This window comes from Lactuca virosa, chromosome 2 (genome assembly GCF_052849685.1).
Source record: "Lactuca virosa cultivar CGN04683 chromosome 2, Lactuca_virosa_CGN04683_v6, whole genome shotgun sequence".
In the NCBI taxonomy this organism is placed as follows: domain Eukaryota; kingdom Viridiplantae; phylum Streptophyta; class Magnoliopsida; order Asterales; family Asteraceae; genus Lactuca; species Lactuca virosa.
The window spans coordinates 283,706,247-283,726,954 of record NC_136427.1 but is presented as its reverse complement, the minus strand read 5'-3'; the positions used below and the strand labels follow the sequence as shown (position 1 = coordinate 283,726,954).

The window sequence follows — 20,708 nt, the reverse complement described above, 5'->3', positions numbered from 1 at the left end:
TTATGACACACAATGAGGGCATTGTATAATTGAAGTGTGGGGTATGGTGATTGAAGAATGATGAAAAATCATGCTAGATTTAAAAAAAATTATTATGCTAAATTGAAAGGTATTAAAATTTGGGAAAATAGAGACTTGAAAAATGGTGTTAAATAAAAAAATCTAGTAAATTAAATTTTTTTTGCTTTAATATTATAGTGTTAGAGCTAAGTTTGTTAGTATTGTGTGGGATAATGTGATGTAAATTTAAATGTTATGTTTAGCTAATATGTAATAATATATTTGTGGCTTCATAGTTCCGGTGAAATAATTAGACAAAAACGTAATCTTGTGCAGTTTAAAGGATATAATATGTTTTGCATTGTTTGCTGAAATGTACCCTTAAAATTTATGTAATCATTGTACAATAGATTAATATATTTAACCAATAAAGGTTGAGGTTAAGCTTTCGAACTTAATCATATGTTTTTATTTTGGTTTTTAGTTGAGCGAAAAAAAAGTAAGTTATGAAAAAACTAAAAAGAAAAAAAAAGTTGTGAAAAATTAAAAAAGAGTGTGAAAAGATATTAAGTCGATAAGAACTTAAAAAGCATGAAGATCAAGAAATGATGACACAAAAGCCAAGTCAAATATCCAAAAGTTACAAATTCTAAAGCCTTCGAAAGAAAAGTTGTAACTTTTATTTCTATGTTATGTTATCGTATGTATACATGAAAACTTAACAAAAATATCTTAAGGTTGGGAGAATTTTTGAAGGGGTATATTCGAAGGGATGCAAAAATGAATATTGTTCAAACCGAGTGGTGTAACATCGATAAAAATCATGATAAATTTAAACTTTTAAAAACCAACCCAATTCACAAATTGTTTACAAACATAGTTTTCAAATACATTCCAACATCAGAGTTTTCCCCAAATCATAAGTCAAAACATGAGGATGTGTACGGTCACGCATTCACCTTCCCGCGGTCATCTGAAGTACCTGAACCATAACCCAAAACTGTAAGTCAACGCTTAATGAGATCCCCAAGGTACCAACACACAAACAAATAATATATACAATAACAACATGTCGGGGCATGTTTATGAGGATTGTGAGTATTTAAGATTTAGGAATTAATTATGATTTTAGACACAAATATATGCGTTAAGGCGATACATAATTGACAAATTTAAATTGGGTTATTCTATATGATGTTGGTGAGCAAGGTTTTGATAAGCGTATAATAACAATATAGATTGCTTGAGAACAAACAAAAAAAAATAAGTGTGGAGTATTTTGATATGGCTTTATTTAACTATATATTTTAGGCTATTATTTTAATATATTTGATTAAAAATATTAAATTTTAAGATATATGATACTTAATATACTTTGAAATGTTCATTTACAGTTAAAATCAGAGTTGAGATGCAAAAGCAGGAGAACGAAGTTGAAATGGGCATAAAATGAAGGAATCCGGGAAAGGAGTTGAAGACGCGCCACACCCTCTTATGAGACGCCTCACGCACTATAGAAAATTCCAGAACAAAAATTCCATGTCGGTATATGTGTTCGTGTGCAACAAGGAAACCCGACACCACGATTTGGTGAGATCTTTACCACACCATGACGAAGTAATTTTATAAATATATGGGTTTTGAAGCTCTAATTCAGAGGCCAACTTACACCAACTTGGCCGGGGAGCAAGTTATTTGACTCCAGATGTTTTTATTAGAGCTGAAGAACACCTTTGAAGTGTGTATTTGAAGATCAAGAAATAATTCATTGATTTTATCATTTTGGTTTGTTTTATATCATGTATTTCAATTCTGAATTCGTTAGATTCTCTTTTCTAGTTATGATGCAAGGTTAAAAACCTTATTACTTTCACTAGATGTAGATGAACCCTATTTGATATGTTTTGATTTTGTTAGTAGGATTATATGAGTTGAATTTAAAGTTGTGTTCCATTGATTGTTTACCTTTCATGTTAAAGTTATGATTTTTATTGCCTACTTGTGAGTTATGTGTAGTTTAGATGATAAATCTAATTACATTAGCTGGATTATTAATTGTTTATAATCATAAAATTGTTAGGACTAGAGATTTATCTAATCTTAGGGCTATGTAATATAAATTATTAACTTTGATTGTGTTAAAAAACTATAGTTATCCATGTTATGTTTGATTTATTGTCATGACCATTGATAAGAATCATTAGATCATATCGTTCATAGTTCAATTTATTTAAATGGTTTTGTGTTCACTAATTGCATGATCATTGGGATTGAATATTCATTATTCATTAGTACTAGAATTTCCGACCAAGATAACTAGTCATAAAATTCGTTAACCAACTCATTAATTAGTTACATGCTAACAAGTCAAACATAGAAACTATGAGTATTTGTATTCTAGTGGAAGTACTTCAATTTACTGTTTTACAAACTAATTCTTTGCTTTTGTTTGCTTAACTGGAGTGTTTAAACAAGTTAAATAATTTAAATAACCCTCCTCCCCCCCCCCCCCAACTTTTTTTTTATGTTTTAGTTTAATTATTAGCTTATTTATTTGAATCAAAATGATACTCATTCCTTTTGATTCAATACTCTTTCTTACCTTATGTTGTATAACTTCACAATTAAGTGTAGTGCCTATTTGTATTTTAAAACTAGTTGAAATTCCAAATGTTTTTATAAATTTAAAACTAATGGTATAAAAACAACACATCAATATTTTATTACTGTACAATATTTTAAAAAAAAAAAAGAGAGAATTACGTACGATTAATCATGTTTTGTTATGTTAAAGTGAGAGTAGTTATTTATGAAAATAGACATATATGATTTGACTTTAAATTTGGACTTGATCTTGAAGGACGAATAAAACGATTCGAAGTCCATTCGAACCCGTACACAGAACAAGATAAACTTCTACACTAATTAATTAACCAAATTAATTATTTAAATTATAACTTGACCCTTTGAGAGAAACAAATCGAAGCTTACAAAATGAACAAATATTATTTTTGGTGTTATTCACAAACCTTAATTTACTATAAGTATCGATTAATATACGTACCTTTTTAGGATAAAATTTTATATCACGTATTGGACCAGGCGTGATTTGTTATAATCTGTTATAACCATTTATATTTAGTCCATAAAATCAAATTGATTGAAAGTATACGTACATGACGAGAAACCTTCATATTGTAAAAGCTTAATCCTTTGAATGCGACCCACAGCAGAAGAGGTGAATCGAAATATTTTTTGTACAGTTTCTTTGATAATTTGAAGGGGATATTAATTATTTATGGGTTGTTCGTTGGGATACTCTATGAAACTTAGTATTGTCTTGCATTAGCTTGTAATATATAATAGTCACATGAGATGTCCATACATGCATATGTACGATAGGGGCTTATGTTTTAGCTAGAGGACAGTGACTGTTTATCAACCCTTGACTAAAAAAACTCAAGTACGCTCCATTGAAACAGCCAAAACAGACCTCGCTCTCTCTAAAAACCAACGCATATATGGCCTTTTCATCAAACCCTTATTCTCTTCCATTTAGATTCTCTTGTAGGTTTCTTGCATTCAATGTTAACAAATATAACACTACTCTCTCTCTCTCTCTCTCTCTCTCTCTCTCTCTCTCTCTCTCTCTCTCTCTCTCTCTCTCTCTCTCTCTCTCTCTCTCTCTCTCTCTCTCTCTCTCTCTCTCTCTCTCTCTCACACACACACACACACTCCTCCAGTCCAGCTATAAGTATATGAATATATCACTCTTCGGTACTATGCTCTATATGTCTCTTTCTCTCTGAAAAAGTTTCAACATATGGAGCAATACTCACAATACTTGATGTTGGTTAAGAGCAACAACAGCAATATCCTTATGAATCCATTTTCCAGCCATTCATGGGAAGAACAAGCGTTTGCAGAAGATGGTCGAGGCCCTTTTGGGGGGTTCGTATGGCCTCCAAGGTCTTATTCTTGCAGCTTTTGTAAACGAGAGTTCAGGTCAGCTCAAGCACTAGGTGGTCACATGAATGTGCATAGGAAAGAAAGAGCCAAGCTCAAGCACACCGTAAATCTTACTAGTAGTGCTACTATCTGTACAACTAAAATGGCACCAAAGAACCATAATAAGCAAAATCTTTGTAAAGAGTCTTTAGATCCTGGTTTCTTTCCGTTAGCTCTTTCACCGTCTAGGGCTTCTTCAATACCAGAATTAGGTGAAGAAAGTTTTGAAACCAATTCAGACACAAAGAGTTATGTTTACGATGAAGATTTTGCTATAGCTCATGGCAATGGTGATGTTGAAACAAATTTGGTCATAGGGTTTGAGTTGGATTCTTGTTCGAATACTGGATCTTGTTGCAAGAGACAGAAGACGGGTGTTACACCAACCATCATGGACGGGTTGGACCTAGAGTTGAGGCTAGCTCGCTAACTAGCTTGCATGGTGAATCTTCCAACAATCTAATAATGTAGCTAGGGTTACACTATTAGTGACTGTTTTCTAATTGCTTGAGAAATAAATTAGTGAAGTACTAAGAAGTTTGACGGTTTTCAGTCTTTTGCTATTAATTATTTCTCATGTTAACCATTTGATGTTTGAGTTACAAACAAGTTAATGAAGCACTCATGTTTCCATCATATTTATTTCCCTTTCCCTATCTTTTTTTTTTTTTTGGAACGGCAAATACAAATATATACTAAACTACTCCTAAATTATTTCACCTATGCTCACAGTGAGACTTGAACACTCGACCTCAAGAAGAAAGGACAACACCGGATACCGTTGGGCTAGAATCTCTTTGATCCTTTCCCTATCTTTTGGTTGTGATATATGAAAGAAACATGAATGCTTTCAATTATATTTTGCTCTAAATAAAGCTCTGTGACTCTTTTTAACTGATAATATATATATATATATATATATATATATATATATATATATATATATATATATATATATGGGAAAAGGGAATATACATTACAGCCTCACCTAAGCTTAGGTACTAAACCTCTTGAAAATACATTGTTTTACTATATAAAGATTACGGTTAATACTTCAAGATGTAAATTCAAGATCGACACAATAGGGTTTAGGGTTTAGGTTTAGGGTTTAGGGTTTAGGGTTTAGATTTAGGGTTTACGGTTTAGGTTTAGGGTTTAGGGTTAGCGTTTAGGGTTTAAGGTTTAGGGTTTAGGGTTTAGGTTTAGGGTTTAGGGTTTAAATTTAGGGTTTAGTAATGTTCACTTGGGTGAAGTAATAAACGATAATTGAGGAAAGAAAACAGAGATGCTAAAACGATAATGAAAGAAAGAAATGTTATGGAGGATGATATATTTACCAAGTGAAACCAAACCGGGCATATTTAGCATGTTAAAACGACATATTTTAGAGGTTTAGTACCTAAGCTTAGGTGGGGCTGTAATGTATATTCCCTATCCCCTATATATATATATATATATATATATATATATATATATATATATATATATATATATATATATATATATATATATATATATATATATATGTTGGCATATAAGTAAAGATTCTAAGTTTAAAATTCAATATTGATCAATGTTGAACTACTAGCTAGCGGTATATTAATATAGATGTATAAAAAATTCATCATGCTAAAAACGTTTTTTGGATCAAGTAAAAATATCCAGAAAACTTGTTTCAGTAATTTATGTATTAGCTGGGTTTGCTTTTGGCTTTTATGCATTTTTCTGTAATAACGTTACTCTCGTCCAGCTTGGCTTTAGTTAATATATTAAACCCCTTAATTTACACCTATAGTGTCCTCCATAACCCCTAGCTAGATCCGGTTAAGCTATGTTATTACCGAAGGTTCTTGCAGAATGTGTCATCATCTATCCCCATTTATAGCTTCGTTGATCAGTTCAGTTGCGCCAAAATAGAAAGAGAAAATATGAACATATGTTGTTCTTAATGGGTATTACAGAGAAGATGAGAATATGTCTATTTATGGTGGGAATTTAATAATGTAAGGTGACCCATCAAATTTATTCCATTCGTGGTTATGTTCGTCACTTACTAAAAACCATTCTTTTCTACATGGGTTTTTTAGGGATCTGTGGTAAGCTTCAGTTTTTAATATGTCTTCATGGGTGTTTTGGGTTTCAAATTAAAAGTTAATAGGTCCAAAGAGAGATGCATTGGACAACACATTTCCTTGTAAACTGGGTTTCCTTGTAGCCATCGGAAGTTCATTGCTACTAGCCTACTACCGTAGAATTTACGAAGGTGATTAGGAGTTGCATATCACAAATTTCTAGCTAGTACCAAAAGCAGGGCGGCTCGGAGTTTGTAAGTACCATGTGCTAATAAGAAAAATGAGGCCTTTATAAATACAATCCTTGTACCTATCTTAATAAAAAAATATGTTTAATCTCTTACTGACAAATGACATACAATTAAAACTCCTTATCTACTTTGATAAATGAATATCTATTTTGTCACATGTCAATCTTTTATGAGTTTTGACATTTGTCATTTTATTGTATTTTTAGAATAAATAATATCCACATGTCATTTTCTGGATTTTTTCAAAATTTAAAATCAAAATGCCACATAACACTTATACTTATATATATATATATATATATATATATATATATATATATATATATATATATATATATATATATATATTGTAATAAATGTGACATAAATTGCAATGAATATGTTTCTTCCTTATTTATTATTTCAAAATTTTATTTTAAAAATTTGTAAATGTTACACTTTAATATTTAATATTTTTTAAATCAACCCGTATAATACACGGGCTTAACATCTAGTTAATGTTATATATCATCTATCATGCCACTTGTCAACCATCCATTTTAAATTTCAAATTTTAAATTTCCACTTTAATTAAATTAAATTCATAATTGATTATCCATTTCAAATTTAATTTTTAAATTTCTCATTCTAATTACATTAAATAAATAATTGATTCTTCATTTTAAATTTTCTCTCTTTAATTATATTAAATTAACAAAATTAGATTGAAAAATAAAATAAAATTAATACAGATTATAAGATGATATAATTTAATGTATTTATTTAAATCAACGATTATAATTTTATATAGAAAAAACATCATAAATGGTCCCTGTGGTTACCCAAAATCTGAAGTTTAGTCTCCGTGGTTTAAAAACCTCATAGATGGTCCCTGCGTTTTCAAAACTTTTGATGTTTGATCCTTTTTGCTAACTCCGTTAAGTTTGTCCGTTAACTGAAGGGTATTTTCGTCATTTCACCACCATAGGGATCATTTATGATGTTTTCTCGTATTTTTTAAAAAAAGAAAAAATTAAACATAATTAAATATATAAAATGTCTCTCTCACTCTCTCTCTCTCTCTCTCTCTCTCTCTCTCTCTCTCTCTCTCTCTCTCTCTCTCTCTCTCTCTCTCTCCAAGAATGTGGAAACTGGAAAGCCTTGAATCAACCATCATAGCCTACATTTTGTGATTGGCTTCTTACACACCACCTCCGACGAACGCCATATCTACCACCACCGACAACCACCTTCATACCCACTACCACTGGTGACCATTCTTACACACAAATCTCAAATCAAGGTCCATTGTCTACATCTACAACACCAAATCTGACCCTGAAATGATAGATCTGCAACATCAAATTCGAGAGAAGAGGGAAGGATTGCGATCGATTAGATAAGGAGGACCAATCCTTGTGTGATTTGGGAAATATAGAAATAGATGAGAGATCGATCGATTTAAGAGAAAAGAGATTGAAGGGAGCTGTGATTTTTGCTGCCTGATTCGATTAAGAACAAGTCGTAGAAAAGGGCAGCGGTTTCTTCTTCTTGTCGGGACACGTATGAGACACATGCATCTAAGAAGCATAGCTGATTGTGACCTCGTTTACGGACTGTGTTTTCTCCGGTGGCGGCAGAGGGGAAGTCTGAATCGGAACCTTAAATTTGAATCAAACTGAAATCGGTTGTGTTTGTGTGAATGAAGAGAGGATAGAAGGGAAATAAAGTTTGATTCAGGTAAAGAGACGAAAAGGGGTAGGTCTTTCATGTTCTTTGTGGTTCTTGGTTTCATGTTCTTTTCTGTTTCTTCTCTGTGTGTAACTTTGTAAACTTTGAAAACCATCAAAGTAGTGCCTAGGGCACTTGTGTACAGTGTGTAATCGTCTAAACGTTTCCCTGTGTTTCCCAAGTCTCCGATACAATCTATAATTAGGAACATGTGTAAATCAAAAATCAACACAAGGAAGAAAGGGAGAAAACATAAATTAAGGGAATAAAGAAGTAGAAAATACAATTTGTTTGAGGTCAAAGGTTGCTCGTTTGAGTTGATCGGAAAATAGGTTGTAGGGAAGAGATAGAGTCTTTGTTAGGGGATTTGTGGTGGTTTCAGGTGGAGGTGGATCTTCTTCTTTGATGAACTCTGACATTTCATTTGGATAGAAACGATCTGCCATTTTATGATTGTTTATCTTATTGTCTGTTCGAGAGAGAGAGAGAGAGAGAGAGAGAGAGAGAGAGATTGGATATTAAATTTAATTATTTTTTTCTTTTTAAAAAAAATAAAATAAAAGAAAACCTCATAAAAGGTCCCTGGATAGTTAAATGACGGAAATACCCCTCATTTAACGGTAGAAAGCTAACGGAGTTAGCAAAAAGGACCAAACATCAAAAGTTTTGAAAACACAGGGACCATCTATGAGGTTTTTAAACCACGGGGACTAAACTTCAGATTTTGGGTAACCACAGGGACCATTTATGATGTTTTTTCTTTTATATAACTAAAAAAATATCTCTTAAGTAATAATTTATTTAAAATAATTGATTAATAATTTTGATTTTTGATTTTTTTAATATGAAAGTTTAATTAATTTTATAACTGTGATTCTCACGGGTTATAACCTAGTTTTTTAATATATAAGAAAAACAAACTTAAGACCGTGAATTGTTGTTACTAATTACATAAGGAATTTTATAAAAATTTCAAGGGTTAATTATAAAACTGATTTGTTAAACATATTGGAAGGATGGATTGATTATGAAATATATAGAATGGCAAAAAATGTAACTTGAATTTAAAACAATGTTGTGCACAAGAATGGAACATGCACTTATACCAATTGGGCTATCTAGACTTTATGCAAAACTTCGAATAAATTCATATATATTTAGTTATTAAATATATAATTTAACTAAACCTCAGACCCTATTTTTTTCGGGGCACTGTGCGGCTGCACCTCTTGTCCCCCCTTAAAACCAGGCCCGACCAAAAGAGAATTCTTTTGCGAGTATTCAATAGATATGCGATTTTTTTGGAGTTATTTACCTAGCAATTTTAGAGTAATTATAAAGAATAATAAAGAATCACTACAAGAATATGGACCTATGTCGACGACACCTATGCCGACGACGATTGTCGTCGCTAAAAGAACCCCTATGCCGACGACTTGTCGTCGCTACATCGTTTGCAAACTTTGACTAAATTGCTTTGACCAGGACATCTGTGCCGACGACATGTCGTCGCTACAGGTCTATCGGGAACGACAAAATTTTTTGCGGTATTTTGAAACTCTGTACCGACGACTTTTCGTCGGGATAGGTAACGAAAAATAACTTTTCTATTTATTTTAAATACATGTTCCAGAAATAGAAAACGTCGTCGTTTTATATAACCTATACCGACGACATGTCATCGGGATAGGTTACGAAAAATAGCTTTTCCATTTATTTTAAATACATGTTCCTGAAATAAAGTACGACGTCGTTTTTGTAGACCTATGCCGACGACATGTCGTCGGTAAGCCACGTGGCGATCCGCGTGAAACCCTATCCCGACGACATGTCGTCTGCATAGGTTTTTAATTTTTAATTTTTTTTTGTTTCAGTATAAACGAAACGACAACGTTTGTGTGGACCCTATACCGACGACAAGTCGTCGGCATAGGGGTTTACCCTAAGCGATAGCAGACAGTCGGTTCATTCGCTCACTGTGTTACTCCCTCTCTTTTCTCCGACGAAAATCGTCTGCAGCCTTCCACAACCGACGATTTGCTCCAGGTAACATCGTTTCTACTCATAATTTGTTGTTTATTGTTGTGTTGTAAAGATTTTTATCCTCAATTTGGGGTTTTTTTTGGTGTTATAGCTTTCAATCGGTGGTGAAGAGGTTTTGCTTCACCACCGTCTTCCACAACCGTCTTCCACCACCCTCAGCCTCCCACCGACGAATCCAGCCTCTTTCTAGCTTTTCCTTCACTGCCACAGTAGGTAAGTAAGTAATATGGTGGATTTTTTGTATGTTTTTTTTTCTGATTTTGTGTTCTTCGGGTGACCATCAACCACCATTAGAGGATCATTATCAATTTTGACAATAAGATTCCCGCTATCACAGCAAGAAAAACGAAAAAGGTTAGTATTTTTTTCTAATTTTTATTGAAGTTGAAATTATATATATGTATAAGTTTATATGAAATTGAAATTGAAATTAATCCTCCTATGATTATAGAATTGTGTTGTTTGTTTGGTATGTGTATGATTGTGTTGTTTGTTTGGTATATGTATGTTGTTTGTTTGTTTAGCTTTATATGAAATTGAAGTTGTATGTATAAAATCTTAATTTAGTTGGTTAATGTTATATGAAATTGAAATTGTGGTTAAAATATTATATGAAATTCAAATTTGTTTAGGTACATATGAAATTGAAATTGTATGTATATAATGTTAATTTACTTGTTTAGGTTTATATGAAATCGAAATTTTGTATGATTTTGAAATATGTATGATTGTGCTCTTTGTTTTGGTTGAAATCGAAATTTTATGTATAAAATGTAAAAGTATAAAAGTATGTTTATTGAGAATAAAAGTATGTTTATTGAGAATAAAGTTACTAATAGCAACATACTTATTGAGAATAAAGTTTATGTATAAATGTAAAAGTATTAAAATGTTTGTCAGAACAAACGTTACTAATAACAACATAAAACAAAATATAAATATATTTAAACAAATAAAAGTAAGTTTATTGAGAATAAAGTTTACTAAGTAAAAAATATTTAAACTACAAATGTTATCAATTCCGTCAGATTTCTAGTTCTAGGGTATATATTTCTTTATATACTTGTGAATACTCTATCCATTCCGCCCGTTTTTTTCTTAAAAAAAAGGGCAAGAAGATATCCACCGACTGATTGGACCGCCAAAGCTTGGAACGATATGATTGATTTGTTGTTTTTTACCGATGAATACAGCCGCACGTCGGACAAAAATAAAGTTACTAGGTCGAAACTTCCGCACACAAGTGCTCACGGATGTAGACCCTATGCTCAACGACGTCATTTAGAGGTAATAAAATACATTAGTATTATTTAAAATTGTTATTAACATTTGTACAAATATATTTATTGTTTTTTCACTTATTATAGGAAAAAATGGGAATTAAGTCGCAGCATATTGAGGGTTGGAGACAAATGCGCTACAAAGAAGGTTCGGGTTGGTGTACAAGTCGAGCAGAAGAAGACTGGGTAAGTGATAAACGAAATAAATGTGTTGTTTAAATATATTATTATTAATTATAGTTTCTTGTTTAAGTTTCTTGTTTAAGTTTAAATATATTATTATTATTTGAATGTTTAAGTTTAGTTGTTTGTTTTAATTAACGTATGTTAATTGTTTTCTTTATTTTAGGAGAAAATTCAAAATGAATATGAGAAAATGCAAAACGAGGTTGGGGAAGGAGGAGAAGTAAACGAGGAAGAATGTTTAGAACGTGCCCTTGGGACGAGACGTGGACATGCTCGCGGGGTGGGTAGGAGACCAACCGCCAACTTCGGTTTAATTCCAAATGAACGGTCTTCCACTTCCAAATCGTCTCAATCTCAACCCCAATCTCAATCCCAATTTGATGCAAAGCAAATGCAAGAATATTTGCAACAATATAATGCATCATTGGCAGCATGTATTCCGAACTTCCAACCACCACCATTTCCTAACTTTCTATTCAACTATAACACACAAGCAAGTACCTCTCAACAATTTGCCGAAAGGATGGAAGAAGAAGGAGAAGGAGAAGAAGAAGAAGAAGGAGAAGAAGAAGAAGAAGAAGAAGAAGAAGAAGAAGAAGACGATTATGACAATGATGATTGATGTTTTTTGTAGTGTTATGAACAATGTTAGTTAACTATGTATTGTAATATTAAACTTGAATTTGATGTTTTGAATTTGAATAATGGTACCTAGTTAATGTATTTCAATTGATATATGCTGCAATGTTTTTTGGATTTGTTAAAAATGTAGGAATGGTAATGTACAAAACCTGTAAAGCTTAAAAAAAACAACCAGCAGCTATCCCGACGACAAGTCGTCGCTTTAGGTCCATAACTGACAACTGTTAAAAACCCTATAGCGACGACATGTCATCGTAATAGCTTAGACCTTTCGCTACGACTGGTCGTCGCTATAGGTTTCCCGACGACATGTCGTCGCCACAAATTTTTAATAAAACTTTATTTTTTTTCCCGAAAATATGGTTGACAAAAGCTATACCGACGACCCTTTGCCGACGACTTGTCGTCTGGATAGGGTCTGAATTTGTCGTCTCCATAGGGTCCGATTGTTGTAGTGAATTTAATTTATTAAACATCAAAATATTAAATAAATTGGATTCTTTTTAAATTTATAATTTCTAAGGAAAAGTAGTAATCCATGATAAGCTTTTGTAGACTTATGGCAATTAACCATTTTCTAATAAATTGGATGCTTTCAAAATTTTAACCTGTAAGGAAAAATAAAGTTTACCAAAACTAGGGATGTCAATGGAGGCAAGCTGGACGGAGAGTGCATCCCTCGTCCCTGCCCTCGAAACTTCCCCGTTCCACATCCATGCCCCCGTCCCCGAAATGACCAACCTTCCTACCCCCGTCCCCGCCCCTAACTCCCCGTTATTGCCCCTGCCCCCGCCCCCGATTGATTTTGGGCGTTTTTTTTTTTTTGCTAAAAGAAGTTGTTTGGGCTAAAAAAAAGTTATTTTTTAGGTAATAAATAATTATTTATAGCAAAATTTTACATGTTAAAAATAAAAAAGTTATGATATCTTAAAAAAATTATAATAACAACTTAAAAATATGTTTTTTTTTGTTGAATTTTGAAAGTTCAAGATCATGTTATTGTTTATTATATATATATATATATATATATATATATATATATATATATATATATATATATATATGGCAATAAACCATTTTCTATAATTCACAAATATGCCCCTAAAGGCTGTGAACGTGCTTGATAAAACTATTTAATAGTTGAAAGTTAGAAGTTATAATTTTTATTTTGTATAAATATTCCACAAAAATAATTGTTAACTTTTAAAATCTAATATTATATTAAAACTAAAAGTTAAAAGCTTTCAAATGCTTCCAAAAGCTAGTTAAAGTAGCTTAAAAATTTGTAGTTTTTGTCTAAAATAAAAGCTAAAAATTTTACAGACGAACGAAATTTTTTTCCCTAATCTTTTTCTTATAAGTTAAAATCTCTCAAAAACTCTGTACCAAACACGTCTTTTGTAGTGTTTTTAACGTAAGTACCTAACATATACAAAAATATCAAAATCAAAATACCCTTTATTCAGATATATTATTTGGGCATTATTATAATTTGTCACAAAGTGTAACATCCGGAACCCTAAGGTACTAAATTTATTCTTTTATTTGCATTATGAGGGTCGCAACGACGTGAGGTCTTAGGGATCACGTCGTGATTGACCATTGACATGTTGACCTGTGTTACTAGAAACTCACGGCGTAAGGCATAAGGTCTCTCGACGTGAGCGCGACTTAATGACCCAAAACCCGAATTTTCGAGTATTTAAGTGAATGAGAGGCTAGGGTTATCCATCCTCAGCCTCTGTCACCCTCTAAGCCTTTGGAAAACCCTAATCTCGACCCTCTTAAAGTTTTTAAGCATTTTTGAGATCCTTGAAGCATTCTTTAGTGGTTTTTGGTTACTTGAAGTGGAAGAAGACCTTGGTTGAGCAACCTCTTGGCGTTTTGGCTTCCACCTTGCAACATCTTGGAGCTTTTGGACCATTGTAAGTCTTAAAGCTTGGACCTTTCTACCTATTTTATTATAGATCTAAGTTATAAGATCCTTTTTGCATGGTTGGGTGGGTTTACTTGCATGGGGTCCATAAAGTTGACAACTTTATGGATCATTGACTCATTCTCTTCAGAATAGTCTTTGGATCTGAGTTTTGTTGTAGTTTGGGACTCCAAGTTGAGTCTAGATCTCATTTTCCCTACTTTTGGTCTAGAAAGGGCTTGAGCCATGCATGACTGAAAAGCCACGATTTTTATCATCATTTGGGTAAAGGAAGACCCCCTAGAAAGTCCCAAGTTATGTTTGTAAGGATTAAGAGCTTAATGCTCGTCAGTACATATCTCACGACGTGAGGTTTAGGACCATCACAACGTGAGGATAATGGCCACCCCGTCTATTTTTTCTGGATTAGGTCACAACATGACTCAGGGTTGGGTCGCGACGTGACGGGGACCAGAATTTTTTTGATAGGTTGAGTTGACTCACTAAGTCGGGACTAGGGGTGTTCGTTTGGATGGATCGGTTTGATCCGATCCAATCAAGCGAATCCGAATAGATTTCGGTTTTCAAAACATTGATCCGAATAATCCAAATTAAAGTTAAATCTGATCTGATCCAGCCAAATTGCAATTCGGTTGGATCGGTTTTTATAATTCGGTTTTCAAGAGGTAAGACATTTTGAAAAATATATAACTTGAATATTAGCAAAATCTATAAAGAAACTACCTTTTTTAGAAATTATAATTTATAAACAATTACTAAGAAAATATATTATAGTTCATAATATAAGAAGTAATTTTAAAATATTATATTGGATGGAAATTACTAATAACTAAAAATAATAATTTAGTAAATTTATAAATAGTTAAAGATACATATGAAAAATAGATAATAAGTTGTTATTCGGTTTTTTTGGACTATTCCGTTCTTAGTTTATAAACCAAAACCAATCCGAAATCCAAAATAATAATTTGGTTTTGCTGAAAACCAATCTAAAAATCCGAATATTCGAACCAAATAGTCCGATCCAAATTGTCCAATTAGAAAATTCGGTTTTATCCAAATAGTGAACAGCCCTAGTCGGGACTGAGTCGAGTTGGTCCCCACGACTAAGGATGCAAGCGGATGGGGTATTACCCGCTACCCATGGGGATCCAACCCTAACGGGTCGGGTATTACCCATATTAACGAGTAACGGAGCGGGGACGGATGCAGATATTTATACCCGAAGCGGGGACGGGTCGGAGACGGGTATGACACTATCCTCCCCATTTAAAACCCGATTATACATATATATATATATATATATATATATATATATATATATATATATATATATATATATATATATATATATAATGTTTATGGGAATTGGGAAATCGTATTCAGAGTATCAAGTATTATCAAGAGTTCAAGACGACGCTTCAAGAATTCAAGATTTCGACTCCTCGTTTCTTTAAGCATTGAATCACCGATGTCATTCTCTCTCTAGTCTCTTCTCAGATTCTCCTAGAATCAAGAACTCATTATAAAAGATGCAGCCACACACGAAAATTATTCTTCTTCACTTAAGCCCTTCATTCGTATTTGATTCTTTTTCATTTCAATATTCAAACTTCATCTTATTTTTGGAATCGGCCCTTCGTTCTTCTTCAGTGAATCTTTCACCTTCAACCTTCCCAACGACATTAATCCTTTGTTGTACAGTTCAATCTTCACAACGAGTGGACGACATCAATCCTTCACCTTCAAGCTTCAACCTACTCTGCACTCATGGAATTGAAGGAGAATATCGTACAAGAAGTTTTGGCTTCATCAAAAAATCCTAAGCCTAGGTAATCGATTTTAATAAATTAGATTATTTTGTAGCTAATTAATCCTTCGGTCGATTTTCCTGCACTCGATTTTGGTTATTACTCACTCGATTGAGTGATTTTGGTTGTAGAAATTAACCTGATTAAATTATGCTTTTGTAGAAACCTGATTACCCACTTGCATCTATTTTGGTCTATTTTGGAACTGATTAACCCTTCACTCGATTTTAGTTGTATTACTCAATTAATTCAGAGATTTTGGTTCCATCAATGTGTCCATCTGGGATTACTAGATTTTCATTAATTGGATATGTATGAATTTGGTTTCTTTTTCATGAAATAATATGTAACTTTTTTTTGTAACTGACTGGTAATCTATTTCATGAACTTGGTTTCTTTTTTTCTTTGGATATGTATGTACACTAAACTGATATGGCTACTTTTGTTGTGGTTGTAATCTGTCCATCTTAATTTTTCTAACTTATATTTGTTGTGGTTGTAATCTGACCATCTGAATTTTCCTGCACTCGACTTTTTGTTGTGGTTGTAATCTGGTATGGCTTTTTTTACATTGAACTTGACAATGGTGCAATCTGTCTATCTAAATTTTTTTCTTGTAACTACAATCTGTCCATATGCAACTATCATTTAAATATGTACTTTTATTTAGATAATCTGAAATTTGATATAAACTCCATCATCTCTTCAGTTTGTATTTGTTTATGAGTTCTGACATTTAGCTTTCTTTAAACTAATATGATTAAAAAAAGAATCATGTTTATTATGATGTTGTTTGCATATTATTCATCCTTTTGCAATGACATTCAAGATCAACAGCCCCCACAACTAAGTGTTGAGGCTGTTGGAACAACAGATGGACAGTTGGTTGGAACAACAGATGGCGAGGGGGCTGGAACAACAGATGCAGAGGCTACTAAAAATACAAGCAGAAAATTAACTTCTGGAGTTTGGAGACATTTTAAAAAGCAAAATATTGATGGTGTTGATAAGGCGATATGAAACTACTGTAAGAAAAAATTGAGTGGAGTAAAACAATCGATCTTGAATCCACACCAAGAAAAAAAAGATGAGCATGTATCACTTTGTACACATACATTTGATCAGAATGTTTCCCGTCAAGAACTAGCAAAGATGATCATTCTCCATGAGTATCCACTGAACATGGTGCAACATGTTGGATTTTGAAGTTTTGTTAACTCGGTTAACCCATTATTTAAACTTGTTTCACTAACTACCATTAGGAGTGACATAAAGGACATTTTTTAGAGTGAAAAACTGAAACTAAAAAAGATGTTGAATTCTAACCAAGGCAGAATTGTTGTGACAACTGATATGTGGACAGCCTCTAACCAAAAAAGAGGTTACATAGTTGTCACTGCACATTATATTGATGATTCATGGAACTTGTGCAATAAAATTTTAAGGTATTTAGTTATTTTGATTCTTTTATATTGATTTTATCTTACTTGATTGTGAACTAATTGTTTTTCTATTTTATAAATTGTAGGTTTATGTATGTTCCAGCCCCTCATAATACTAAAACGCTAACTAAAGAATTAATAGGGTGCTTGGTTGCATGGTCCATTGATTGCAAGTTATCTACCTTGACTTTAGATAATTGTAGTGTAAATTTTTCTATGATGGAGAAAATGAAAGAAAAATTGAGATCTGATAATCTTCTTTAGAAAGGGGAGTTGCTTCACATGAAATGTTGTGCACATATATTGAACTTAATTGTTCAACAAGGATTAACTACAGTTCAAAGTGGGATAGAGTCCATTCGAGAGAGTGTTGTTTTCTGGATTGCAACTCCAAAAAGAGTTGAAATTTTTGAGGAGACAAAGGATGGATTGTCTCTTTCAAGTAAGAGAAAGTTAGTTTTGGATTGTAAAACTAGATGTAATTCAACTTATTTGATGCTTATGATTGTGATTCCTTATAAGGAAGTCTTCAATCTCCTTGTACACAAAGATAAAAGCTACAAGCAAGCACCTAGTGATCATGATTGGCTTTTAGCAAAAGTGATGTGTGAGAAACTCAAATTGTTTTATAGTGTGACTGAGATGTTTTCTAGGGTCAAATATCCAACTGCTAATCATTTTTTCCCTAAGATTTGTAAGATACGAATGTTGATTCAAGAGTGTGCTATATCACCTTATGTGGAGATCAAGACAATGGCTACCAATATGACTGGGAAGTTTGAACAATATTGGTCTCTCATACGTGGAGTATTAGCCATAGCCACTATTTTGGACCCAATATTCAAAATGAAGTTGATTGGGTATTATTTTCCCAAAATGTATGGTGATGAGTCCCCACATGAAGTTGAGCGAGTTAGGAAGTTGACTTATGATTTGGTAAAAGAATACAAGCTATGTGATGCCAAAGAAACGGATGTTTCATTGAACATTTCTGATTTTGGCATGGATATTGATGATTGTGGAGATCCTTTAGATGGATTTGATTTATTTGTGAGTACCACTTCACTTGTTGATACTTACAAATCTGAATTAGATTATTATTTAGAGGAGAACATTTTTCCTAGGACCATAGATTTTGATATTTTAGCAAGGTGGAAGGCGAATGGTCTTAAATATCCTACTTTGCAACGAGTTGTTGGAGATGTTTTGGCTATACCTATGTCTACACTTGCTTTTGAATCAGCTTTAAGTACCGGTGGAAGACATGTCACTCCTCATCATAATAGGCTTCATCCGGATACATTAGAAGCATTAATTTGTGTCCAAGATTGGCTATGGGAGGAGAAATTAGGTATGGCTTTCTATATTCTAACCCTTTTATATTTTACTTTTTTTAACATAAAATATTTTGTAACAAGACTTATATTTTTTTTATTGTTAGATTCACATTCAACTAAAGAAAAACATACTGCAAAGTTTGAAGTTTAAAAGATAATGAAGCGGGTCCAAGCTTTGTGGATTTTGATTTTTAGCTTATGAAGAATTGTTGTTTTTATTTTGGTTTCTTTAAACAAACTTGATTGTTATGGATTTTATTTTTATTTTAGTTGTTTAGTATCGGTATGTCGTTATCTTTTTATTTTAGTTGTTTAGTATGGGTATGTGGATCGGAGGTCGGGTGCGGGGATAGGTTTTGTAGTATCCACCAATATCTACCCCCGTTTGCATCTCTACCCACAACGTGAGGATCCGTTGTTGGGGTTGGACCGTTGATTTTAGGCCCATGATGGGTTTGGGCCCAATTTGGAAAATTGGGCCATGTTTGGGCTTTGGGTGATCATTTTGGAAATTAGGCCTTTTGGACAAGTGGTTTGGGCCTTGGCTTTGGGTCAAGTTAGATAAAGGGTAAAATAGTTCTTTTACCCTAGTTTGGACTCTTAGTGTGAGTCGGGAATCCAATTATTAATTGGATGATATTTTTGATAGCGCGGTGAATTTAGCGGACCAACAGCTAGAGTTTTTCTCTGTGAGATTCAACAGTCTGAGGTGAGTTTCCTCACTGGGTTTTAGTGTGTCTAAGGCACCAATGTCGATCCATGTTTATTATGTTAGGTCGCTAGGAGTCTGCATGACCCTTGCATGTGTTATGTGCTGCTATGTATACCGTGTGGGGATCGATGTCGGGAAAGTCCCAATAATTGTATCGTATGCTATTGTAGTATTGTCGTTATGATTATTGTATGTGTTAGCATGATTATGTGTTGTATGTCTATATGTATGGAGGGCGGGGCCTAAGGAGTGACAGATCTGTATACCGAGCAGGGCTCGATACCGGGCGGAGCCCAATGTAGGGAGGGGGCCCAGTATATCGTTCATTATGTATGTTATGTGGTAGTTTGGGGAACTCACTAAGTTTTGTGCTTACGGTTTTCAGTTTATTTTTCAGGTACTTCAGGATCGAAAAGGAAGAGCCCGGGATGATTGTAGTGCACACACCACATTTTTCCGCACTTTGAGATTTACTCTAATATGTTTTGATGTAGTGACATACTTTGGTCTTTTTGGGTTGTATGACAATGTTTGGATTAATGTTTTTATTAAATCGAAAATTAAATTTTTGGATCTTATTTTCGGGACGTTTCACAAAGCTTATTATAGTTTACTTCACAATGGTATTATTGTAATATATATATATATATATATATATATATATATATATATATATATATATATATATATATATATATATATATATATCAGTTAGTTGATTCGGTTGTATGACAATGTTTGGCTTAATGTTTTTATTAAATCGAAAATTAAATTTTTGGATCTTATTTTCGGGACGTTTCACAAAGCTTATTGTAGTTTACTTTACAATGGTAATATATATATATATATATATATATATATATATATATATATATATGTTGGTTGATTCGGTTAAGTTAGTTAGAAAGCTTGGACTGCTAGTTTCTCTTCTTCGGTGTGTGTATATATATATATATATATATATATATATATATATATATATATATATATATATATAATGTACTCTCTTCATTTTAATGTAGTTTAGGAAATGCACTTAATTCTTTCATCTTGTAATATGGTATCATAACAAAATTTTGCTTATGCATCATCGCAATTTCATCACCATTGATTGAATCATTGTGATTTCATTATTATTGATTGAATCGTTCTTATTCCTTTATTTCTTCTTTGTTTTTCTTTTGTTTTTTTTTTTCGTTTATCACTTAATTTTTAAAATTGTGTCTCAATCGTCATATCAATTATATAACTCGGTTCCATGTGATAATCCTTACTATT

The 20,708-nt window shown here is 32.6% G+C and overlaps 2 protein-coding genes across 2 annotated transcripts; both read left to right on the top strand.

The window, feature by feature from the left end:
* Window positions 1–3,823: 3,823 nt before the first annotated feature.
* LOC145158585 (putative transcriptional regulator RABBIT EARS) lies at window positions 3,824–4,438 on the top strand. Its single transcript, XM_079077464.1, has one exon. It carries the CDS (start codon window positions 3,824–3,826, stop codon window positions 4,436–4,438), a length of 615 nt encoding a protein of 204 aa, XP_078933590.1.
* A 12,812-nt stretch (window positions 4,439–17,250) lies between these two features.
* LOC145158584 (zinc finger BED domain-containing protein RICESLEEPER 2-like) lies at window positions 17,251–18,869 on the top strand. Its single transcript, XM_079077463.1, has 4 exons — window positions 17,251–17,384; window positions 17,468–17,531; window positions 17,646–18,732; window positions 18,823–18,869. The coding sequence occupies exons 1-4, from the start codon at window positions 17,251–17,253 to the stop codon at window positions 18,867–18,869; spliced, it is 1,332 nt and encodes a 443-aa protein (XP_078933589.1).
* Window positions 18,870–20,708: the final 1,839 nt, after the last annotated feature.

Bases quoted from the DNA above. Each gene is read 5' to 3' on its own strand.
- LOC145158585 (XM_079077464.1), top strand. From the start codon at position 3,824: ATGGAGCAATACTCACAATACTTGATGTTGGTTAAGAGCAACAACAGC.
- LOC145158584 (XM_079077463.1), top strand. From the start codon at position 17,251: ATGTTGAATTCTAACCAAGGCAGAATTGTTGTGACAACTGATATGTGG. The intron at 17,532-17,645 runs GTTGCATGGTCC...AATCTTCTTTAG, and splicing joins AAGAATTAATAGGGTGCTTG to AAAGGGGAGTTGCTTCACAT. The intron at 18,733-18,822 runs GTATGGCTTTCT...TTTTATTGTTAG, and splicing joins GCTATGGGAGGAGAAATTAG to ATTCACATTCAACTAAAGAA.